At 46.7% G+C, this 25,823-nt stretch overlaps 1 protein-coding gene across 1 annotated transcript in view; it reads left to right on the top strand.

Moving 5' to 3' along the window:
* The window catches only part of CCDC15 (coiled-coil domain containing 15), a 61,936-nt gene extending 36,967 nt beyond the window's left edge, over positions 1 to 24,969 (top strand). Inside the window, exons 7-10 of the mRNA XM_073584895.1 lie at positions 10,321 to 10,424; positions 21,588 to 21,752; positions 23,634 to 23,782; positions 24,143 to 24,969. Of these exons, the coding sequence (XP_073440996.1) occupies positions 10,321 to 10,424; positions 21,588 to 21,752; positions 23,634 to 23,782; positions 24,143 to 24,258 (534 nt within the window). The 3' untranslated portion in view covers positions 24,259 to 24,969. The remainder of the gene's footprint in view (positions 1 to 10,320; positions 10,425 to 21,587; positions 21,753 to 23,633; positions 23,783 to 24,142) is intronic.
* Positions 24,970 to 25,823: the final 854 nt, after the last annotated feature.

The following is a 25,823-nucleotide window of genomic DNA, read 5'->3' on the forward strand; positions in this document are numbered from 1 at the left end:
AGAATTTTGATTACTTGGTGGAGCGCTTTGCACACCTCATAAGAAAAGCGGACACCTATTGCCGCTTCTCTGTTTCACCCGCAGAGCGTCTGATGGTGACTTTAAGGTAAGCCACATTTATTGGATATGCTCGCATCAGAGCACACTTTCACTGCAATCTTGTTGGTGGTAGTTTGTATCTCCAAGTGTTATAGCTGAGTTTTGGTATGTAATGCTGTGATTTAAAACTAATTTATTGTTTTTTTAATTCCCCACAGATTTCTTGCAACTGGAGAATCCCTTTCGTCACTGCATTTCCAGTACAGACTCGGGATTTCCACCATATCTGGAATAGTGAAGTACACATGCCGTGCACTGTGGGACTCCTTAGCTGAAGAGTTTTTACCAGAGACCACAACAGAGAGGTGGATTGAAATTGCTGACAAGTTTCAACAGATATGTCAGTTTCCCAACTGCTTGGGCGCTGTGGACGGGAAACATATCCGCATTGTAAAGCCAGCCGGATCGGGATCGGAATATTTCAATTACAAGAAATATTTTTCAATTGTCCTCATGGCCATCGCTGACGCGGAATACAAATTTATTGCTGTTGATATTGGGGCCTATGGCCGCTCCAATGACTCTCAAGTTTTCAAACTGTCTGCCATGGGGCGTAAACTGTATGGAAACACCTTCCAGTTCCCACCACCTAGACCGCTGCCGCAAACATCTGGTCCACCTATGCCATTTGTCTGTGTAGGGGATGAAGCCTTCCAGCTGTCAGAACACCTTTTGAAACCGTACTCTAGCAGAGGATTGACAAGACCAAAATGCATTTTTAATTACCGCCTCACAAGAGCAAGAAGAATGGTTGAATGTACCTTTGGTATTCTGACAGCCAAATGGCGGGTCCTATTGACTGCGATCAACCTCAAGACAGAAACTGTTGACGAGGTGATCAAAGCTTGCGTGGTACTCCACAATTTTGTTATCTGCAAGGAACCCATTTCCATTGAGGACACCTCTGAAGAAACCACCTTGCAAGATTACCATGACATTACCACTAGAAGTTCTGTGTCGGTTTCAGTAATGAGGGACAATTTTGCACTATACTTTGTCACCTCAAGGCAGAGTACACTGGCAGGATGACAGAATGTGAAAGATTTGTGCCCAACCAAACTTGTGTACCTTCTGTACCAACAGTATATACCTTTGCCAACCAAAGTTGGCTATCTTGTCATGGTCTCTATTTTTAGCTTTAGGCCACAGGTGTGTACCTGGTTGTGTTTTATGCAAAGTATTTCACCTTTTAACAAAAGTTGTGTACATTGTTAGGAAATCACCAACAATAAACACAACTTTTTAGGTGAAATACTTTGCTTCAAACACAACCAGGAACACAACTGTGGCAAAAAGCTAAAATTTACCCACAGTTATATACCTGGTTTTGAATACCTTTTTACCTTTTAAATACCCTGTATTTAACCTTTTTTTTAAACATATTTCGCCGCAGAAAGAAATGACAGACAACCAGTGTAAACAATAATTTAACTTTTATTTAAAATATTTTTTTTTTGTAAACTGTTTTTAAAGTTAAAAAAACTTTTTTAATAAAGGTTTGAAACAAACTGGGCATTTTTATTACAAAACACATCATAAATCTGTGTAGTGTGGGGTGGAAATACTGCTGGAGGGGCTGCGGGACACTTCGACACTGGGAGTGTGGAGAGAGGACTGGGATCGTGGTGGGGAAGGAACAGTTAGAGGTGATGGTGTGGAAAAAGCTACAGAATGGGTGGACATGTGGGAGGCAGAAGAGGTGGTGGGCGGTGGAGTGGAGGGTTGGGCAGGGACTGTAGGAGCAGATGACGTTGATGGAAAGTTGTATGGGGAAGGAGTTTGGTACGGGGAAGGAGTTTGGTACGGGGCAGGTTGCTGGAAGTGGGGAGATGTCTGGTACTGGGGAGGTTGCTGGTACTGGGGAGGTTGCTGGTATGTAATAGGAGGGGGAGGATGGAAAGTGGCTGGAGGGGGTGCAGATGTAATAGGAGGGGGAGGATGGAAAGTGGCTGGAGGGGGTGCAGATGTAATAGGAGGGGGAGGATGGAAAGTGGCTGGAGGGGGTGCAGGTGGAGGAACTACAGTGGTGGGAGGTGGAGGTTGGGAGGTAACCTGCTGTAGAGCACCGTGGCACGAATGCATTACATGCATCTGCTGGGTAGGAGATAGTGTTGCCATGCGCTCCACAACAGACCTGAAAAAGGTGTGGTTTGGCGAAGATCTTGCTTCTGAATGCATGGTTTGCAGAAGTGTCTTCACCTCCAGAATGCTGGAGTTGATCTGCTGAAAGCCTGCGGAGATTTGCTCTGACAAGACTTTGAGACAGTTCTGGAAAGATGCATTCAGATGCAAGAACTCTGGCGCATAACTCTTTTCCTGACCCCTCTGCCGCTGCCGCCCAGTACCCGCAGGTGTACTAGAGGTGGCAGGGGCAGAAGGGTGGGGTAAAGGGAAAGCGATCTCCTCACCAGCAGCTTCATGTAATGTAGGCAGCCACGATGCTCCTGTGCTGGTGGATGGGACAGATGGGTCGAATGTGTGGGAAGGCTGGGAAGGTGCAGATGTACCGGGGAGGTCGAAGTGTCCCTCGGTGACGGTCTCCTCAGGGATCGCCTCAGAAGGGTCCATTCGTGCAGGCTCCCGAGTGCTGCTCACCGTGCTGTGGAATAAAGAGAAAAAAAAACAATTAAAATAGTGACATGGTATGGCCCTGGCTGAAAAAAAAAAGTTACATCTAAACATTTTTTTGTCACATGTGGTGTGTAATATTTACCTTCTGGTGAGCATTGTCTCCCGGAGGAACGACAGGGCTCGTGCGTACTTGTACTTGCTCCTGCATCCTCCAGATCCACTCGGGGCCCGCATCTCTTTATTGAACTCCTTCTTGAAACGATCCCTCACAGACCGCCACCGCTTCACAATTCTCTCCCCTGAAACGAGAAAGGACAAAGTGGTTAGTATACAACATCAGTGTTTCCCAAACTCCAGTCCTCATGGTCCCCAGGGGTCATGTTTTCAGGATTTCCAAAGTAAATAGAAATCCTGAACACATGATCCGTGGGGACCACGAGGACTGGAGTTCGGGAAACACTGGTTTAAATCAAGCAACCGGTACTGTATATACTTACGCTCTTTAATCTGGGCCCGAGCTTCGAGGTCCTCCCAGCGGTCCACAAGGAGCGAACAGATTTCCTCCCAGAGTCGTCGGGTAACGATAAGGTCAGCGTGGCGGCGGTCAGCCATATTCCAGAGCGGCTCCCTTTCTCTGACGAGATCGATGAGGCGGTCCACCTCAATCCCTCCATCCTCACCGTCAGAGTCGGGAGCACGCTGTGAAGGCTGTTAAAGAAAAAGACAAAAATAACATAATTAGCCTCCACAAAAGAAATGAAATAAAAAGTGCAAAAAAACAAAGCAAAAATATTTATACTTACACGCTGGTGACCGCCGCGTTGCTGTCGCCGACGACCCTGGGAGGCACTGCGAGGACCTCTTGGCCGAGCACCAGATTGGGAAGACTAGAGAAGAAAACAAAAAATGTTATGTCTTTGGATGTAGGCATTTGTTTGCTGTGTCTGGTCTGCAGAACATTGTTTTCTATGTGTTGTGTGTAGTGTGATGTTGTGTTTCTGCGTTTGATGCAAAAAACTTACCAATTGTGAGCCCACTCCAAGTGTCTGTCCACCCCTTCCTTCTTCTTCTGGGAGCTCCTCTTCATCTTGTGATTCCTGTTTTGAAATAAAAGGCAATGAATAGACATATATTCCAGAGATGATGGATTTTGGAAATAAAAACTTACCGTCAAACACTGACGATGCGAGGGAGGGCTCCCAGAAGAAGATGTGCTGTCTTCCTCATGGCCAGACTCCATGGCTGTGGGTGGTGTTCCTGCTGCTGCCATTGCTGCTGCTGCTGCTGCTGCATCTATTGGGCGGCTGTTGAATAAAGAGAAACAAAGGGCCAATGAATATCTTGATATTCCATAGCCGTAGTTTGGAGGAAAGGGGGATTTGATAATTACCGTCTCTCATCTGCTGCTGGACTCCCCTCCAGTTCAGCATGCTGCTCCATTTGGGGTGGTGCTGATGGTGCTGCTGCTGCAGATGTCTGCTGCCTTCTCCTGCTCCTGGTTCTTGGCTTGGGTGGCATGTTGGGTGTGGCTGAGGGTCCCACTGTCTTGCTTTTATATATGTCTTGTGGGCAGAGCTACTGAGCATGCTCAGACCAAAAAAAACGGATCCGGCTGTCGCCGGATCAGGCGCATTGCGGCGCTCATAGGCTTTCATTGTATGAAAAAGCCGGACACGCCGGATCCGGCGTGTCCGGCTTTTTCGCCGGAGACAAAAAACGTTACAGTAGCCGTTTTTTCCAGACGCCGGATCGCGTCACATTGCCGGATCCGGCGAAAATCGGATGAAACGCATGGCCATCCGGCTCGATCCGGCTCTAATGCAAGTCAATGGGGGGGAAACCGGATCCGGCATTGCATTTCGCCGGATCCGGTTTTTGTCAAAAGCGCCGGATCGCGCCTGACGGCGAAAACCTGATGTGTGAAAGAGGCCTAAGGGCGCGCGTCACTTAGTTACCCGCTGTGTACCTTAGATACCAGCGTGCTGGGAGCTAGTATCCAAGGTAAACCGGGTTTCTAAGCGCCGCTCTTCGCTTAGAAACCCGCTGTTTACCTTGGATACCAGCTCCCTACACCAGCACGCTGGTGTCTAAGGTACACAGCGGGTAACTAAGCGACATGCGAGCTTGTTACCCGCGTCGTCGCTGTCCTGATCGCTGCTGAGATCTGCCAGTTTGGCAGCTCACCAGCGATCATATAGCGACACAGTAGCGATCCTGACAAGGTCATATCGTTGTCGGGATCGCTGGTGCGTCGCTATGTGTGACTGGGGCCTAAGTCTGAAGCCCCAGTCACACTAAGCGATCCCGACAACGATATGACCTGGTCAGGATCGCTGGTGTGTCGCTACATGATCGCTGGTGAGCTGTCAAACAGGTAGATCTCACCAGCGACGACGCGGGAAACAATCGCGCGCGTCGCTTAGTTACCCGCTGTGTACCCTGGATACCAGAGTGCTCGCGTTGGGAGCTGGTATCCAAGGTAAACAGCGGGTAACTAAGCGCGTGCGGGCATTGGCATCGCTGGATGCGGCCAAGGCCTTTGACTCCCTTGAGTGGCCTTTCCTCTCTGCATGCTTGCAGAGATATGGATTTGGTGATAAATTTCTAAGGCTTTTTCATTCCATAGGGGGACTTGTCAGGGGTGCTCCCTTTCCCCGGCCCTCTTTGCCCTTGCGATGGATGCATTGGCTATTCGTATAAGGTCTTCCCCTGATATTAAGGGTATAGATATAGCAGGCCGTGTGGACACCATAGGCTTATATGCTGACGATATGGTGATATTTATGGATAGGGCCAGGCGGAGGAAACATTGACACAAGTGATTGCCACCATAGATAGATTCAGTAAATATTCTGGCTTATATAAAATTGGGAGAAATCTGCCTTATTACCTCTCTCCCATGCCCCGATGCCCTGACTTGGGACTCTCTCCTCGCTGTCTATTGTATCTAGTTTTAAATATCTGGGTGTCCACATATCTCAATGCAGTACTCTTGACTTACAACTTAATATTTACCCACTGTTGGAATTGGTTAAATTTAAATTTGCAACCTGGAGTAAACTTCCGCTGTCTGCAGCCAGACGCATTAACCTGATCAAAATGATATTGCTCCCTAAGCTCAGTTATTTCCTTCAACACAGTGCTGTAGTGATACCTAAGTCCTTTTTTGCGAATTTGAACTCCCAAATTACGTCTTTTATATGGGGAAAAGCTAGACCCAAACTCAGGTTGTCCACCCTGCAGAGACCTTAAAGTAGTGGGGCGGCGTTACCAGACTTTTTTCTATATTATCTGGCTGGGCAGGCTAGAGCGCGAAGTATGGTAATTATCTCCCCAATTCTGAAAATGACTTCATGCCACACGAGCTGACTGCCCACTGGGTTTCCTGGAATCGAAGAGGGTTGGTGTCCCTCGTTGGTTGCCCCTGGTCCGACTGGCGCGGTCGGTGTGAAGGCAAATTAAGAGAGTTGTTGGATTTGGGGACATTATAGCTGAAATGCCCTTGTGGAATAATAATTATCTTCCGGTACTATTGAGCCACCCGTCCGCTGAGTTTTGGATTCAACATGTCTCCTTGATAGGTGATTTGTATGATCATGGAACCTTGATGTCTTTTGAACAGTTACAGGTTAGACATGGTGTCCCGAGATCCCAATTCTTTCGCTATTTGCAGTTGAGGTCGGCCTTTCAGTCACACATGAGATGTGTGGGCATGAACAATACTATTTCGTCTCTACCTCTGATAGGAATGCTTAATTCGCAGCGTCCCCAGGGCCTTATCTCCTCTTTATATACTTACATGATGTCAGTGGGAGCAGAATCTGCCATAAACACTATTAAGGGGTAGTGGGAAAGGCTCATCCCCCGATGCACAGGGAGAGGACTGGGAAGAAATTCTGGAGTCTCCGATCGGGGTGTCCCCGTCTATTAATAATAGAATGACACAGTTATATATCATAAATCAATCATATTTGACTCCGACACGACTCTTTAGGATGGGTCGATTTCAATCATCGGAATGTTTGCGATGCCACTCATTGGATGCAGATTTTCTTCACGTGATATGGCAGTGTCCTATTATCCTACAATACTGGAAAGAGGTGACGTCATTATTGACATCTGATTCAAGCTCCTGTTCCTCTTGAACCACTGGTCTGTTTGTTTGGGGTATGGGACGAGGAGACTTGGGGTCACTATGTTGGGATTTTCCTGCAAGAGACTCTGTTTATGGTATGGAAGGTATTGGCGCTGCGGTGGATGGGAGGCTCATGTCCCTCCCTCAGAGCCTGGATTGATCTGGTGAACTAGGTTATCCCAGATGAGCGCACCTTATATCGAAATAGGGGATGCCCGGGTAAATTTGAAAAGATCTGGGAGAGGTGGAACTCCTCTCATCTTACGCTATAGGGAGGGGGCATTGCATAGAAAGATAATATACTGTGAGGCATTAGGCTGTGAAATAGTAGGCGTTATAGTTGTAGTTTAGAAATTTTAAATAGGTTTTACTATTTGTGCAACAATACAGGAGCTTGTATGATTTAACTGATATCAGTATTTTATGGTGTACGACCTGCTGTACTCGGCATTTATTCAATGAGCTATGTATATACCACCTTACATATAAACAGGAACGCTCATTTTGCTTTGTATTCAATATAATGTGGAAATGTGTATATTCTGTATAAGAGCTTATTACCGTATGCAAATATGTATGTTGTACATTATGTTTGAGGTTAAATAAACAAATTTAAAAAAAAAAAAAGAAAACTAATGGCTCCTGTATCTGAGGGTAGGATAGACCGTGCATTGTCTGTCCGATTCAGTGCATATTGCAGAAAATCTCATCCACACACTGCAGAAAAATCCGCAGCAGAATTGACCGGCATTGCAGGTTTGTAATCTACGGCTTGTCAATTTGTTGCAGACTTTAAAGGGTTTTTCTCATCTTCTGTCTTCAGGAGAGAACCGCTCCTCAGCTACTGGCTTCTTTGATGATTGACAGCAAGGACCAGCGGTATAGTTTGCACTGCTAGTCCAAACGATGCGCTCTCCCATGCTGCAGGCAGAAGTAACATTTCCTCTGCAGCATTGGGGGATCGCTGGGGCACCGAAGCTGGCTGGGTCTAGCAATTCAGCCACTACAGGGCAGTACTTATAATTTTTGCTAGAAAGAACTTTCAAAAACTTTACTCCGTGCTTAGGAAACCGGCCAACGCTCATAGACTGCAGAGGTAGCCATTAACCTAGGAAACAAGCAGTAAAACTATAGAGTTAAACATTTTTATATTCTTGAAAAAGTGATGAATTTTTACAATCCGTTACTTGTGTTTACAAGCACTTTGCAATTTTAACCATTTATCATATTGAGAAAACACCTTTTAAAGAGGATGTTTCACCAGTTTGAGGATAATAAACTAATCACATCATGGAATAGTGGCCATGTAGATTTATTGTTTAATTTGCAGAGATGTTCACCAGTAAACCTTTGGTTATAATTTATAAAGCCAATCAGGTGTTAGAAGAGATTATTCTCAGAGGGGGGTGTGTACTTCTTCCCCTGCATGAGGCTGACCAATCATAAGCAGCCAGCCTCACACAGGGGGAAAAAAAGATCATTCCCCCAAAGCAGTTTAGAGAGGGTGAGACATGATGGCAGTCGTCTTTCCTCACTACAAACATGAGTGTGATTGCGGCAAAACTGTGTGTACCACTGTGTTTTTTATCACCAGGGCTGTGGAGTCGGTATCCAAACCTCTGACTTCAACTCCTCAATATCCATAACACTAACTCCGACTCCACAGCCCTGTTTATCACTGCCATAGTGGGGGCCCCTATTGATCGTCTGCAGACACACAGGACTGGGCTGTATATTGCTTGTTTGGCAGGTATGAGTCCTACAGAGGTCTCAATTATATCGCCCTTCCCAATATCATGAATAACCAAAAGAAAATGGAAGAATAATGCGCATCACGCATCAAGTTAAATATAAATAAATTTTATTATGCCCATATAGCAAGAAAAACAGGAGAAGAAAACATACAGGTGTGAACACCACCCAGTAAGTATGCCCAGATCCACATCAAAAAGGGGCTGTATGGTCAAGAATACATATACATACACATAGAGAAGCACATCAATAGTGATACAACATAAGCGCATGTGCGCCACTGAAAAACCTGTATCTAAAAATGTAAACGTCCAGAATAAGGTCAATAATCCATTAACACTGGTACAAGGCAGATACTACAGTGATATGCTGCAAATCACAGTTAAAGTGCTATGCATGCCTAAGCGCAATGTGCATAATACATCCTATATAAAATATGATGACAAAATGTTCTCGCCAAGGGCAACCATGTGTCATATAGCTGCCTGTGTGCCCAATAATATAAATCAGTGTATAATGTGATATAAATCACAGCAAACTCCACTAGGGTAAATACCCAAAACACAGTATACACATCGTAATAGGGGCACACAGAATGGAAAAATAGGTGTATAAATGTTTTATACTGTCACGTTGGGGTTTGTCTCTTCACCCCCAGGTATGCATATAGCACTTTACTAATATAATTTGTCCACTTGATTAGGGTCTGTTATATAAGCGGGCATTGTGCAATTAATTGCTGCTTACATTTATTATAAGATCAGGACATGGACCTGTATATAAGCAGGCATTGGTGTAAACATTTGCACATAGCCTCACCAATTATTTGATTAGCCGGCATTTATGTTATAACTGGCACATTTATATTCTGTGCCAGTTATACTGCCTTGTACCAGTGTTAATGGATTATTGACCTTATTCTGGACGTTTACATTTTTAGATACATGTTTTTCAGTGGCGCACATGCGCTTATGTATTCTTGACCATTCAGCCCCTTTTTTATGTGGATCTGGGCATACTTACTGGGTGGTGTTCACACCTGTATGTTTTCTTCTCCTGTTTTTCTTGCTATATGGGCATAATAAAATTTATTTATATTTAACTTTGTTGTGATGCGCATTATTCTTCCATTTTGTTTGGCAGGTAGTAGAATATCATTACACATTATCTGCTTTCCTCCATTCTTCTGCCATTCTCGGGGACGCCGCTCATGTGTGTTTATAACCTTTACACGGTCAATAGAAGTGCGTCCCTATAATTAGCTGTAATTATGTGTGTGAAAGTACAGCCGCTCGTACAATCTCCTCTGGCGGTGTCACTTTAGATACTGAGTGCTATATAATTATTTTGATTGCACTGCTGGGAGTGATAACATTTGTGGCACTCGGGGAAACAGGCGAATAATAAATCTTACCAGTACGGGATGTTCAGTCTTCTGAAGGTCACATGATCACGATCGCCCATCATCTGCACACGTAAACGTCACCTACAAAGGTGTCACAGAACAGCGACATAGGTGGTTGCACTGGTTTAATACTCACCCGTGTCTCTCTCTCTCAAAAAATTTACAGCGTTCCCATCCAGAGGCCACAGACTCGTGATGTGGTACCTGGCCCCGGGTCTTGTGAATTCATTTGTTCGTCTCTGGTTAAAAGTATTTTACAGTGATTGAGCTTAATATACATAAAGTTAAAAAACTATTTGCTTCTCATAAAGTGACTCTTGTTCCTCGTTATTAACCCTTAAATAACTTTGTATGCTAGAGACAAAGCCAGTACCTGATGTACAGAAGACTTTTCATGGACATCGAGCGAGAGCACGTGAAAGAGACGCGGAGGCAGAAGGAGCACGAGAGGAAAATCTCCAAGTAAGTCGTGACCTAAGCGATACTTGACAATTGGCCGTGATTCCTATTTGCTGCAGTAAAGCAATTTCGGTTTTGCATATTCAGTTTTTTTCCTATATAATTCTGAAAGTCGCTCTGACCTGAACTTCGGATAGAACAGAGTATTTATAGGGATTTTACCCTGGGAGGATTTTTTTTATTGTGCTCAGTATCAATAATGAAAAGTGTCTGAACTCCTTAGTGGGGAAGAAAAGTGACAACTCCTGAAAGCAGTTTTCTGAGTCGTAGAAGTTGTCGTTGGGGTAATTTCACAAATACTGGATTTGCTGCAGAATACATGGCAAATCACTTCATTGGGGGACACAGGTATCCATGGGTGTATTCTGCTGTCACTAGGAGACTGAAGGTAGACAAAAAAGGAAAATAGCTAGTCCTCAGCAGTATACACCCACTGACAGGCACAAAGTACCTTAGTTTAAGCTTAGTGTCTGTAGGAGGCGGACCTGGATCTGCTCCCAGATCTGCATTTTCCTTTGCAGGTTCCTTGTTTGTGTTTATTAATCTTTTTCCCTTTGTTTTTCAGGTTCTTCTTCTTAGGGTAACAGGGTGTAATTTCTCACACTGTTTTCCCGTACATATGCGACCGAGAGAGCAGCGTGGTGTCACCCACATCGCCCACTCTCGGACCCGCAGGAAGTACTTTATCTACTGTCACCTTTACTGGTGTTTCAAGGTGATTCCCGGTGGCCAGCCCTTGCCATTTCCCCACCCCTCTCCTCGGAGAGGGCTGGGAGGAGCACGGTGGACACCAGTGGTTGCCTCCCCCCTTCTTGTAAGGGGTTGATGCCGTCTTCTGCAGTTTGGAGACAGTGCGGGAAGGCAGATCCCTGATTCTAGCGACCCTCACCCACCAAAGGGCTCCAGATTCGATCTTCATTGGTGAAGTGGAACCGTGCACCCACCTTGCAGGTGTGTATGTTCCCCCCACCCCGCAGCGTTGTATGGCAGGACTCGTCAGCATTTCTGTCCATTAATACGGGACAGGGCGGCTTTGGGCATTATTCCCTGCACAGCTGAGGCCATTTTTCCCTGTGTCTGTTCCAGACCTTGGGCCAACCTCCTTTCTTACCTGGCCGCGCCTCCTCTCCGGCTTCCCCAGCCACTCACCACCGCGTGTTTGAATTTCGCGCTCTTTTGGGCCAATAGGACTTCTCGCTGGGTCAGAGATTCTTCTCTGACCTGGCCACACCAACCGATTTGCGTGCATCTCCTCGACACCCCCTTTTTTTGTGCTCCTATCATGGATCTCCCTCTCCTTGCCGGTACACGCCCACCGGCGATTCTCCGATCAGAGGGGCGTTTTTTGTTTCTTGCTGGATGGCAGATCCTCCTGGCTGTTCACGCCCCCTGGCGTGTTAGCCAATCGGAGACATACTTTCTGTTTCACTGGCCGGCAGTTTAGCCCTGCCTACCGCACTGTGTCGTGCTTGCTGAGTTCAGCATAGCCGAAGCTATTCTGAATCTTGTGCCTTAGCAGATAGTGTGTCCTGTCTGAGACACTGCCTTTTATATGCACATTTCCTGCGCATTCGGCATCAGACATCGCTGCATCTACCTGTGGACATCAGACAAGGGGGACATAGCTAACCTCACAGTCATCTGCTGACCGTCCCTGACATTGGGTAGACTCTACCCTCTCTCTCCTTCTGTCCCCTATATAACCCTTTTCAGTATTATCACCAAGGATTGACTTATGCCCAACCCTGCAGGGGCTTCTTGTCCTCCCTCTAAGCCTACTGTGATTCATTACGCCTACGCCCTCTGCAAAAGAAAGTGGTCTTCAGGTCAGCCTTCCCCTTTCTGCCCATCCTGTAGTCCTTCCACCATGTCTGTCCCACAGGAGCACCCTAACGCCCAGGATGAGAAAACACCCCTCTCACGGTGATTCACACGCACCTGACCACGAACTTCGCAGGGATAGATCGGGTACAAAGTAAAGGAAGCGGGCTCTTTCTTGTTCCTCATCCAGTTTCCCGGGTCCCTCTGCATCATCCAGGATGCCCTCTTCTCCCCATGCCCCCTCCGCGGAGGCGGGTCGGATGTGGATTCCCAGTCTGAGTCTGATTTGGACCAGGTCTCAAAAATGCAGGACATGGTCAATAGCCTTATCTTGGCTCTTACCCAAACTCTTAACCTAAAAGAGGACGGGGCTCCTGCTCAGGAGCACTCTGTTTCCTTCAAACGGGTAAAATGTCCTTCCTGGACCTTTCTCAATCACAAGGAAGTTGAAGCGATTATGGCTAAGCACTGGCAACATCTCGAAAAGCGCTTCCCGGGAAGGAAGCAGCTAGACATTCTTTATCCCTTTAGCCCAGACCTTGTTGGTAGATGATTAAATCACAAAAATGCCCCAATATTACTAACAATATCCTTTCAACTACAGGAAACCATATACCATAAAATCTAATATATCACTTTTGTGGTAACCATTAATTGAAAAAAAGGTGCCACACAATGGTACATGAGATTGAAATATAATACTTTATTTACAATTATTAAAGCAAAAAATATAATAATTATTTTTTGTCTTGCACCCCATCTTAAGTGGGACATAAACAACCGTAGGACACCCACTAATATTAGTTTTACCAGCCAAGGAATTGGGTTAATTTACTCAAGATACAAAATCATTTGCTCATGGTACTAATAAATATAACCACCTGCTAAAGAGTCCTTACTCAAAATTGCAAATGGCTCTCATGAGTATCACAATGACTAGGACACAAAACAGCAATAGCCCTATAACTATCTATAATCATACGCCAGTAAAGTGCATAGTGCAAATAAAGTGACATGAGGAGACAGACCTAGACCTACCGGCGGCTGGTAAGTGGGAATCCCCAGACGTCCCTCTGACCCGACGCGCGTTTCGCTCAGCTTCTTCGGGAGGTGAAGATAGATAGGCAGAGTCCCCTAAGATGGACCCGCCGGTTTCTCGCCTGTCTTTCAAGACAGTCCTGTCTCTACCGAATGGTGCGTCTCTTAACTATACTACGGATAGGCAGATTGAGTTTTTGGCTAAATCTGCCCCATCTTTGCTTCCACCTGGGTGTCAAAGACCATGTCTGCCTGGGCAAAAATAAATAGCAACATCATTGCTATACGCCGCACCCTCTGGTTGAAAGGGAGGAATGCAGATCCACCCTCAAAAAAAGTCTCTCACTAACCTGGCCTTTCAGGGTTCTATGCTTTTCTGGTTCAAACTGGATCAGATAATTTTGGATTCTACCGGCGGGAAAAGCACCTTTCTTCCACAGTCCAGACCTAACTGTCCTTTCAACAGGAAAATGTCCCTGCCTTTTCGTTCCTTTCGGCCCTTCTTTTCTTCAAGGGCTTTCTCCCAGCAACACCGTTCTGCCCCAGGGGAAAGGAAGAAACCATCCTTCAAACCTGCACCTCAATGGAGGCCAAAGGGTCACTCCTTCAAGCCCTCTGGGTCCTGTTCTAACAGGCTCTCCTCTACGTGACGGGTCACCCCTCACCCGGGAATACCTCCAGGGTGGGAGGCCGGCTTCTTCCCTTCCAAGACGCATGGTTGTCGGTGGTCAACGATGCCTGGGTCAGAGAGATAGTTACGTCCGGTTACAAAATCGATTTTTCTTCCCCCCCCCCCCCCCAAGAAAACTTTTCTTTCTGTCCTGCCTGCCAAAACTCCTGTCTCAGGCCCCAGATGTTCTCAAGGCCGTCTCTTCCCTACTACGCACAGGAGTAATCGTAACCATTCCCTGGGACAAACAGTTTTCAGGGTTCTACTCCAATCTTTTCCTGAATAAAGATGTATCGCTCCGTCTGATTTTGGACCTCAAACGCTTAAACCATCAAGTTCGGATCCACGACTTCAGTATGGAGTCCCTACGTTCGGTAATCGCCTCCATGGAACCGGGAGAATTTCTTTGTTCTGTTGACATTCAGGATTCTTATCTTCATATTCCTGTTTTTGTTCAGTGTTAGAGATTCCTACAGTTTGCATACCAGGAGGATCATTATCAGTTCACGGCCCTTCCTTTCGGCCTGGCCTCTGCCCCCCAGTGTGTTCACGAAGATCATGGCAGCGGTCATGGCCATCGTTCGCTCCAAGGGGATTCTCATAATTCCTTACTTGGACGATCTTCTGATCAAGGGGCTTTCCCGCCGAGACTGTGACCAGAGTCTTCAGATCACTCTGGACACTGTAGTCTATCTCGGCTGGATCATCAACAGAGAGAAGTCCTCTCTAACCCCAGCTCAACACCTGGTTTTTCTGTGTATGAGGTTCGACACGACCCAAGCCCGGGTCTTCCTTCCAAAGGAGAAGTTTTCATCGCTCTGACAGGGAATCCGTACTCTAAAGTGACTAGCTCCTCTCCCCCTGCGGTCCTGTATAAGAGTTCTGGGGAAGATAATTGCCGCCATGGAAGCCGTGCCTTTTGCCCAGTTCCGTACCCGTCCTCTTCAGCTGGCCCTCTTGTCTGCTTGGGACAAGAGAACAGTCTCCCTGGACCGACCCATGCTGCTGCCTGTCAAGGCGAGGCAGTCTCTGTCCTGGTGGACTCTATCCACTTTAGTCCTGCATGGAAAGTCCTTCCTCCCTCTTTGGTGGCAGGTTATCACCACCGATGCCAGTCTCCTCGGTTGGGGGAGCAGTCTTCTTTCATCACAAACTGTGGGGTCGCTGGAGCTTTCAAAAAGCCGCTCTTCCCATCAATGTTCTGGAGATCAGGGCAATTTTTCTCGTCCTTCTCCACTGGCAGTCCCTCCTCGCAGGTCAGCCGGTCTGCATACAATCTGACAACGCCATGGCTGTGGCTTACATAAACCATCAAGGCGGGACTCGCATCAAACGAAATATGATAGAGGTAAAAAGGATTCTGCTTTGGGCGGAATGTCACGTTCCCGCCATATCAGCCGTTCATATTCCGGGGGTGGAAAAATGGATGGCTGATTTTATGAGCCGTCAGGGTCTCGCAATTGGCGAGTGGTCTCTCAGCCCCACCGTCTTCAACCAGATTTACCAGGGATGGAGCACCCCGGATGTCGATCTGATGGCGTCTTGCATGAACCACAAGGTTCCTCAGTTTGTAGCCAGGTCCCGGGATCTACTAGCCATCAGTTGTGATGCTCTGGTAATCCCGTGGTCACAATTCTGACTGCCTTATTTTTTTCCGCCTATCCCCTTGATTCCGAGAGTTGTGAAAAAGATAAACGCAGAAGGGGATCCCCGTAATCCTGAAGGCTCCGGATTGGTCAAGAAGGGCCTGGTACGCGGAGCTGGTGAACATGCTCATGGAAGTCCCCTGGAGGCTTCCAAATCGTCCATATCTTCTCTCACAAGGCCCCTTCTTCCACCAGAATTCTCAGTCTCTGAGTTTAACGGCATGGCCATTGAGGCTGCAGATCTGAGGAAGGCTGGTTTTTCTCAACAGGTCATTCAAACCATGATTAGGGAGAGCAAACCAGCATCCTCGTGTTTTTAAAACAGATACTGGAAGGCCTTCTTCTGTGGTGTGAAGACAACAATTTGGTTCCTGTGTCCTTTTCCCTTCCTTTCATCCTCGCTTTTCTACTAGCGGGTCTTGACTTGGGTCTATCGCTCAGTACTCTATAGGGGCAGGTGTCTGCTCTGTCAAATCTTTTCCAGCGAAATCTGGCTGCCCGTTCCCAGGTAAATACTTTTCTTCAAGGAGTCGCCCACCTGGCACCTCCTATCGTCCTCCGATAGACCCATGGGATCTTAACCTTGGCCATGGCACGCTCCAGCGTGCTCCCTTTGAGCCCACTCCAAAATATTTTGTTTTCTCTCCTGTCATGAAAGGTTGCTTTCTTAGTTACCATTACGTCCATCAGGAGAGTTTCTGAGTTAGCGGCATTATCTTGCCGTTCCCTTTTCCTGATTCTATATCAGGACAAGGTAGTTCTCAGACCTGTTCCTTCCTTCCTACACAAGGTGGTCTCTTCATTTCATATCAACATAGACATTGTCCTTCCTTCTCTATGTCCCTCTCCGGGCCACTCCCTGGAGAAGTCCCTCCGCAAGCTGAATCTTTTTAGAGCTATCTGAGTCTATAGGATTTTTACAAGATGAAAATGATGAAATGGGAAGGAAGGATGTTGAGAAGGCCGAACTTTTAAATTCCTATTTTGCATCTGTTTTTCTCTCAGAAAGCAAATGCAACATCAACTGATCCTCACTGTTCTATTAAAGGAATAGAAGAATTCAGGATATCTATAAACAGATAGTGAGGAAACGCTTAGCTAACATAAATGAATTCAAGTCTCCAGGTCCAGATGAATTACACCCCAGAGTACTGAAGGAGATAGCAGAAGAAATTTTTGAACCACTCTCCATAATCTTTGAAAATTCTTGGAGAACAGGAGAAGTCCCAGAAGATTGGAGAAGATCAAATGTTATTCCTATCTTCAAAAAGGGGAAGAAGGTGGACCCAGGGAACCATAGGCCGGTGAGTCTGACTTCTGTTCCATGAAAGATCTTTGAACAAATTATTAAACAACATGTATGTATGTACTGGGTTTGTAACTAATAAGTCATGTCAGACTAACTTAATTTCCTTCTATGGCAGAATCACTGACTGGGTGGATCAGGCAAATGCTGTAGATGATATAGTATATATTGACTTCAGCAAAGCATTTGACAAAGTATCTCATAGTTCCTTATTGAAAAAATGACTAAGTATGAAATGGACAAGGCAACTGTTAGGTGGATTCATAACTGGTTTGGTGATCGGACCCAAAGATTGGTCGGAAATGGCTGCACATCCATTTGGAAGAATGTCTCAAGTGGGGTACCACAGACAGCGTCGGACTGGAGCACCTTGGGCCCACCAGAGAAAATTATTCTTGGGGCCCATTATAAAACTACATAGAAATAAATACAAGATCACCAACTGTGCTATATAACACCCTAATATCAGGGCATAACATAAGGTAATACACATCTTAATGATATAGCAGGGGTTGGCGCCCACATTTTGGTTCACACTCAATGATAAATGTTCCCTAGTGTTTATTAATCACTAGGCCAATGTGTTATAGCACCAGTGTAGTGGAGGGGATTTTATGACATCTCATCTATACTCGGAGAAAATCCACGGCGGGAATTGGCCGATGCAGATTTAACATATTCACCACCGATTTCATCCTTTGCAATACAAAGAATCAGGTTAGTGGTAAAGGTGCGACATTACATATTAGTAAACGCAGCAATATCTGCTCAATGTCTGTGTGGGTATTTCCGCTGTTAATTTGCTGTTTGATTTCTGCAGCAAATACATTATGTGAATGCCCCCTCTTCTAGTGATGGGGGTCCTAGATCACTTATCACTGGAGTAATATCAAATGAGTTTTCCCTCACATCCCCCCATAGACTTTTTACAGAAATCTCTCTGCCACCTATAAGGCTATAACTTTTATGAAGGGCCTCATTGTGTTAATAGTAGGGAAAGAAATGTTTTAGTCAGGGGTGATAAAGGGGAGAGGGGCTCAATCAGGATGATACAGGGGGAGGTGGAGCAGCCAGGGGGATACAGGGGGAAAGGGGCTTAGTCAGAGTTGATACAGAGGGAGGTGGCACTGCCAGGGGTGATACAGGGGAAGGGGGCTCAGTCAGTCAGGGTGATAGGGGAAGGTGATGCAGTCAGGGTGATATAGGGGGAAGTGGCGCAGCCAGGGGGAGAGGGGCTCAGTCAGGGGTGATACAGGGGGAGAGGGGCTCAATCAGGGGTGATAGTGGGAGAGGTGGCACTGCCAGGGGTGATTACAGATACAAGAGAAGGGGGCTGTCAGGCAGGGTGATACAGGGGGAGGTGATGCATAGTTGGGGTGATACAGGGGGAGGTGGTGCGCAGTCAAGGTGATACAGGGGGAGGTGGCGCAGCCAGGGGTGATACAGGGAGAGGTGGTGCAGTCTGAGTTAATGCAGGGGGAAAGAGGCTCTATCAGGAAGATACAGGGGGAGTTAGCGCAGTCAGGGGTAGAGGAGTTCAGTCAGGGTGATTCCGAGGTGAGGGGGTTCAGCAGGGGTGATACAGGGGAGGGGGTGCAGTCAGGCGTGATACAGGAGGAGGAGGTGCAGTTGGGTGATACAGGAGGAGGGGGTGCAGTCTGGGGTAATACAGGGGTAGAGGGGCTCAGTCAGGGTGATTCTGTGGCAAGGGGATTCAACAGGGTTGATACAGGGAAGGGGGTGCAGTCAGGGGTGATACAAGGGAGGGGGGCTCAGTCAGGGGTGATATAGAGGGAGGCGGCACAGTCAAGGGTGATACAGGGGTAGAGGGGCTCAGTCAGAGTGATTCCGGGGCTAGGGGGATTCAGCAGGGGTGATATGGGGGAGGGGGTGCAGTCAGTCAGTAGTGAAAGGAAAGATGAGGTAATGGGGCCCTCATTTATCCCTAAGTAACTTAGCCCCTCCCTCTTTATCTCCCCAGACTAAAGGCCCCCCATTTACACTTTTAGGCTGGCAGGGGGGCCCTTCAACCTTTGCAGCTGTAGCAGGGAGTCCTCTATTTCCCTTCTGCCGCTTACAATGTTGTGGAGGGGAGGGTACATTTTAGATGACAGCAGCTTATTACTTGAGCTGTGCTGTACGGCCTGGGAGATGAGGACAAAAAAAGCTAACACTGGCTGCACTGTGGCCAATCAGTGTTAGCCTTAGCAAGAGCTGCTCCGCTCTCCCTGCTTATTCATCGCAGGGAAGAGTGGTGACATAAAAATCAGGACACGAGCAGTAAGGCTAGTTTCACACTAGCGTTTTTGAGCGCAGCGACGGCCTGCGCACGGCCGCCGCTAAGCCCCGCCCCTGCCGTGCCTCCACCGGTAGCTCCGCCTACCGGCGCATGACTCTGCATGCGCCCTGCGTCCCCTATCTTTATCACTGGGGGCGCAGGCCGTGCGCAGTATGCGTTTGGCTGCGCATGCGCCTTTTTGACGGTGCGCCGGCGCAACCAAACTGCAGCAGGTTGCGTTTGGCGCAGGTCGGCGCACCGTCAAAAGGACGCATGCGCCGCCAAACGCATACTGCGGACGGCCTGCGCCCCCAGTGATAAAGATGCGGGGCGCATGCAGCGTCATGCGCCGGTAGGCGTAGCTACCGGCGGAGGCGCGGCAGGGGCGGGGCTTAACGGCGGCCATGTGCAGGCCGTCGCTGCGCTCAAAAACGCTAGTGTGAAACTAGCCTTACTGCAAAATCACATGTGAAAAAGACTTGGGTGTACTAATAGATCATAAACTGAACATGAGTCAACAGTGTGATGCAGCAGCAAAAAAGGGAAATGCAATTCTGGGATGTTTAACAGAAGCATACAGTCTAGATCACGTGAAGTCATTATTGCTCTCCACTCCTCTTTGGGCAGTCCTCATCTGGAATACTGTGTCCAGTTTTGGGCACCACATTTTAAAAAAGACATCAACAAACTGGAGCAAGTTCAGAGAAGAGCAACCAGAATGGTGACTGGTCTGCAAACCATGTCCTATGAGGAACAGTTATAGGATTTGGGAATGTTTAGCTTGCGAAAAAGAAGGCTGAGAGGAGACTTAATAGCTGTCTAAAATATCTCAAGGGCTGTCACATTGTGGAAGGATGATTTTTATTCTCATTTGCACAAGGAAAGACTAGAAGCAATGGAATGAAACGGAATGGGAGGAGACACAGACTAGATATTAGAGAAAACTTTTTAACAGTTAGGGTGATCAATGTGTGGAACAGGCTGCCACGAGAGGTGGCAAGTTCTCCTTCCATGGAGGTTTTCAAACAGAAGCTGGTAAATCCTGCTTTGAGCAGGGGGTTGGACCAGATGACCCCGGAGGTCCCTTCCAACTCTATCATCCTTTGATAAGGACTGCTTCCTTTCGTCAATCTGATGCCCTATTTGTCATCTCTGATGGTCGTTGTAAGGGGCTCCCAGCTTCTAAGTCCACTATTGCCCATTGGATTTGTTCGGCAATATTGGAGACATACCGCATTCAGGACAAACAGCCTCCTCCGGTGGTGAGGGCTCACTCACTCCACCTGGGCCGTGGGGGCTTCCTGGGCTGTTTGTCACCAGCCTTCAGCATTACAGATTTGCAAGGCCGCGACCTGGCCGTTCTTGCACACCTTTGCGAGGTTTTACAGGGTTCATACCCATGCCTCGTCTGATGCAGGCCTTGGTAGGAAGTTGCTGCAGGCGGCGGTTCCGCACCGGCCGACCTAAGTCTGTTTTCTTCATATTCTTTCTGTTCCTAACCTTGGGACTGCTTTGGGACGTCCCATGGTTACCTGTGTCCCCATTGAAGCAATAAAGAAAGAGGGATTTTTGGTACTCACTGTAAAATCTTTCTTGGAGCCTTCATTGGGGAACACAACACCCTCCCTAATTGTTTGTACCACTTTTGGGCCTATGTGCCTTTGTTGTTGGGTTGGTACATATGTTGAGTTTTGGTTGCCTGTCATTGGGTGTATACTGCTGAGCACTGCGAGGAAAGCATTACCACAGGGGCTGCAGATGGTAAATGTATGGACAGACTTGTTGGGTTCTGGAATTCAATGGGGAAAATATGCAACAAAAGCCACCTGAAATCCATGGCTGAAAACTGGATTCATAGCCGCACTGCAGAAATAATTTTTGAAAATTCAGGATGAAAGCCTGCTTTGTTTCCAATATGTGTGAACATAGCCTTTAAAGGGATTTGTCATCAAATTTCAAACAAAATGCATATATTATTAAATAGATCCGTTGCACCTGATGAGGCTAGCGCACTTACTTTGAAAATTCATGTCAGAATAGTTGTTTAATCCTAATGTTAAAATTAGCATTTTATGAGACTTGCTAAAGAGTGAAGTATATAATGAGTCTGATATATTCAGTCTCCGCCCACCTGGACTGACGGCTGCCCGATCAGTCTCCGCCCACCCAGATTGATGGACGCCTGATCAGTCTCTGCCCACCCAGACTGACGGCTGCCCGGTCAGTCTTCGCCTACCCACACTGACTGGCAGCCCCAGCTTGTGCTGAGCTAGAATATATTTCAGTTCCTAATTTTGTACAGCCGATCTGTGCACTGCTGAGCTGCCACATCCCAGGACTAAACTGATGTAATGTCGTGTATCATCTCTATATGTTGGATTTTCAGTGTAATCTCTTCTTCCCATAGAATGAAACATGACCGTGAGGTGGAACGACTGATGGAGGAACAACGTCTGCGCGTTTCTGCTCTTCCCTGTATTCAGAGACTGTCGTCCGAGTCAGAGGAGACTCGGCAAGAGGCGACAGCCGATGAGGAAAGGGAGCGGGTACAGAAATCCAAAGACTCCAACCGGTAAATCCAGGGATGATCCCTGCAGGGCGTCTGTCAGCGGCGGCCCGGCTTGTGTGAGCTGACGGTAAACACATGGCGCTGTCACTTCCTCTCCATGTCCCGGTTGGGCTGTTATGGCTTTTTTGTATTTGGGGAATTGCATGTGGTTGTTAGATACTATACAGGGACAATTATAGCCAGTATCTTGTGTGTGGTAGTTACATTTTACTCTGGCAAAGGCAATTTCTTATTAAAATCTTATTGCGTTTTAGGTTGAAGGTTCTGTGAGCTGCTAGACTGGGTCTAGCTGGCCATTAGGTGGTTGTCAGAGGAAGGCTCACTTAGCCAATGACTCTGACAACTCCACCCTTCCCAATGTACATGCACTCTGGGCATTACTGAGCATGCACGTGTTCTCAATATAGAGGGGACTTGGACTGTGTGCACAGAGTTTTATCTGGTTATTCAAAAATAACAAGTCTTTTAGGAGAAACTGCAGCAGAAAGCGCTCTGTCTCTGGGAAGTTTTTCATTTCCTAATTTTGGAGGAGGTTTTTTTTTCCTTACAGCACCTTTTGCAGTATGGAGCATTTTCCATCAGGAGAGGCTTCAGAGAAGTGACTGTTCTTTCTTTTTTTTTCCTCTTCCCCCTCCAGGCATCTTTGAAAAGGACACAACATATCACAATGGAAATAAATAGGAAGAGTTGCTGCAGCAGACACAGTTTCTTGCTGCTTGCACCCAAAACTTGTTTTAAAAATTCTGTGGCCATTGAACATCACTGTGGACGCATGCAGCAAGACACAGTGTACACAGTCACCTGTAAGGTGGCACGTTGCGTTTGGCGCAGGTCACTGCATCGTCAAAACGACGCATGCGGTGGCAAACGCATACCTGCGCACGGCCTGCGTACCCAATGCTAAAGATGGGGTACGCAGGCCGCATGCAGAGGCATGTGCCCATAGGCGGAGCTGACCGGAGGAGGCGCTGCAGGGGCGGAGCTTCACGGCGAGTGTCCGCTGCGCCTCCAAACGCAAATGTGAAACTAGCCTAAGCTGGCGCAAAAATCTTCGCTTATGTATATCTGGAGCTGTTTTGTGGGCAGAAATTGGTCTTTCTAAATGGGCATTTAAGGGCTTGGTTCATCTTTGCGCAGGAGCAACCGCTTCTCTGCCTCCCAGCTTCCTGTTTACCAGATGTGGTGCCTAGGTAATCGACTACTCCTCTGAGATTGCAGAGGTGGCTGGCAACCTAGGAAACGAGCGGTACACAATAGAATTAAAAATCCCTCCAATCTGGAGAAAGGAGAAGATTTTTAATAAGCGGCAAATTGTAAACTTGCTTGTTTTTACTAGCACGTTTCAATTTTACCCATTAATGACAATAAGACAAACTGTTACAATAGCAGATTTTCCAGATGAGATCAAAAGGATCGGGCATATTAGAGTCCAACAGCCCAATCTTTCTTTTCCCCAGTATCGTCCATCAGGGTGGACAAATGCTGCTTTCATACACGTTGGATGGTTGGCCAGTCACAATGAATATTTATTTATTATGCTTTGCTTATATAGCGCCATCTCATTCTGCAGCGCTTTACATTATCATCACTGTCCTCGATGGGGCTCACAATCTAAATTCCCTATCAGTATGTCTTTGTAGTGTGGAAGGAAACCGGAGTGCCCGGAGGAAACCCATGCAAACAAGGGGAGAACATACAAACTCCTTACAGATGTTGTTCTTGGTGGTATTTGAACCCAGGACCCCAGCGCTGCAAGGCTGCAGTGCTAACCACTGAGAAATGGCATGTTATTTCCTATTAGCGGGCACACGTGACTGTATACTGATTCACGTGACAATGGTCAGCACTACGTTTTTCGACAAATAATGCCGCCTCTCTTTCCAGGTACATTGAAGCTTTACGAGCCCAAATGAAAGACAAGTTGTTGTTCCATAACATTGAGCTTCCTCCTCTGTGCTGCTGCGGCTCCAACTTCTGGGACTCCCATCCTGACACCTGCGCAAATAACTGCATTTTCTACAAGAACCCCAGAGGTGCGGCCTGGGAAGGGGGTATGAGTATGGATTCCTGTAAATCTGCATGTGTAATATGGATTACCTGAGTTATTGATGATGGAGCTTCAGCCTCGCCGCTGCCTAAATCATCTATAAGGAGGGAGATTTACTCCTCTAAATGTGCCAGAATCCTGCACCAAAAACTGATGACGTTTGGGGCACAGTTTGTAAAGAAAATGGTAGCGTCCTAAAGAACCATCATGGCTGTTGTGCCCTGGAGAATAAAGGAGGGTCCAGATTGCCCCCTCTTGCCTGGAAGCCTATTATTTTGTTGTCTTGTCATTTAATCCTTTTATTCATTTTCAATAACTTTTTTTTTTCTCGTCTTTTTCACTGCAGCATACAGTCGCGCCCTGCAATCCGTGCTCTTGTCTCGTGACATGTGGGATGGATCCGCTGGCACTAGATTCTCCGCTTGTAATATCAGTTTTGCTGAACCACGAGCTGTAAGATAATGCACAGATCTCTGCTGGATGCAAGAGCTTGAAGTTTGGGAGTGGTGGAGGACAAGGAGTTATTAATCCATATTCTCCAGCACCAAGGATTCAGGCATGAGGGTCGCCATTTGTGATGACCTACAGCATACGTATTTTACACTTTAGCTTTTTTATAAATGACTTAAGATGTTCTGCAGCAGCAGTTCCTGCAGGATGCAGCCAGTGAGCTGCGGTGTGTTGTGTGCCGGACTGATCACTTACAGGATTTATGTATACACAGTTCTATAAGTGTATACAGAAAAGCTCTGGGGGGATTTACCATGGGATACAGTTAGGTCCATATATATTTGGACAGAGACAACATTTTTCTAATTTTGGTTCTAGAGATTACCACAATGAATTTTAAATAAAACAATTCAGATGCAGTTGAAGTTCAGACTTTCAGCTTTCATTTGAGGGTATCCACATTAAAATTGGATGAAGGGTTTGGTAGTTTCAGCTCCTTAACATGTGCCACCCTGTTTTTAAAGGGGCCAAAAGTAATTGGACAGATTAAATAATTGTAAATAAAATGTTCATTTCTAGTACTTGGTTGAAAACCCTTTTTTGGCAATGACTGCCTGAAGTCTTGAACTCATGGACATCACCAGACGCTGTGTTTCCTCCTTTTTGATCCTCTGCCAGGCCTTCACTGCGGTGGTTTTCAGTTGCTGTTTATTTGTGGGCTTTCTGTCTGAAGTTTAGTCTTTAACAAGTGAAATGCATGCTCAATTGGGTTGAGATCAGGTGACTGACTTGGCCATTCAAGAATATTCCACTTCTTTGCTTTAATAAACTCCTGGGTTGCTTTGGCTTTATGTTTTGGGTCATTGTCCATCTGTAGTATGAAACGACGACCAATCAGTTTGGCTGCATTTGGCTGGATCTGAGCACACAGTATGGCTCTGAATACCTCAGAATTCATTCGGCTGCTTCTGTCCTGTGTCACATCATCAATAAACACTAGTGACCCAGTGCCACTGGCAGCCATGCATGCCCAAGCCATCACACTGCCTCTGCCATGTTTTACAGATGATGTGGTATGCTTTGGATCATGAGCTGTACCACGCCTTCGCCATACTTTTCTCTTTCCATAATTCTGGTAGAGGTTGATCTTGGTTTCATCTGTCCAAAGAAAGTTCTTCCAGAACTGTGCTGGCTTTTTTAGATGTTTTTTAGCAAAGTCTAGTCTAGCCTTTTTATTCTTGATGCTTATGAGTGGCTTGCACCGTGCAGTGAACCCTCTGTATTTACTTTCATGCAGTCTTCTCTTTATGGTAGATTTGGATATTGATGCGCCTACCTCCTGGATAGTGTTGTTCACTTGGTTGGCTGTTGTGAAGGGGTTTCTCTTCACCATGGAGACTATTCTGCGATCATCCACCACTGTAGTCTTCCGTGGGCGCCCAGGTATTTTTGCATTGATGAGTTCACCAGTGCTTTCTTTCTTTCTCAGGATGTACCAAACTGTAGATTTTGCCACTCCTAATGTTGTAGCAATTTCTCGGATGGGTTTTTTATGTTTTTGCAGCTTAAGGATGGCT

Source organism: Dendrobates tinctorius, unplaced genomic scaffold, assembly GCF_039654945.1.
Source record: "Dendrobates tinctorius isolate UK_male_01 unplaced genomic scaffold, ASM3965494v1 ptg000086l, whole genome shotgun sequence".
In the NCBI taxonomy this organism is placed as follows: Eukaryota; Metazoa; Chordata; class Amphibia; order Anura; family Dendrobatidae; genus Dendrobates; species Dendrobates tinctorius.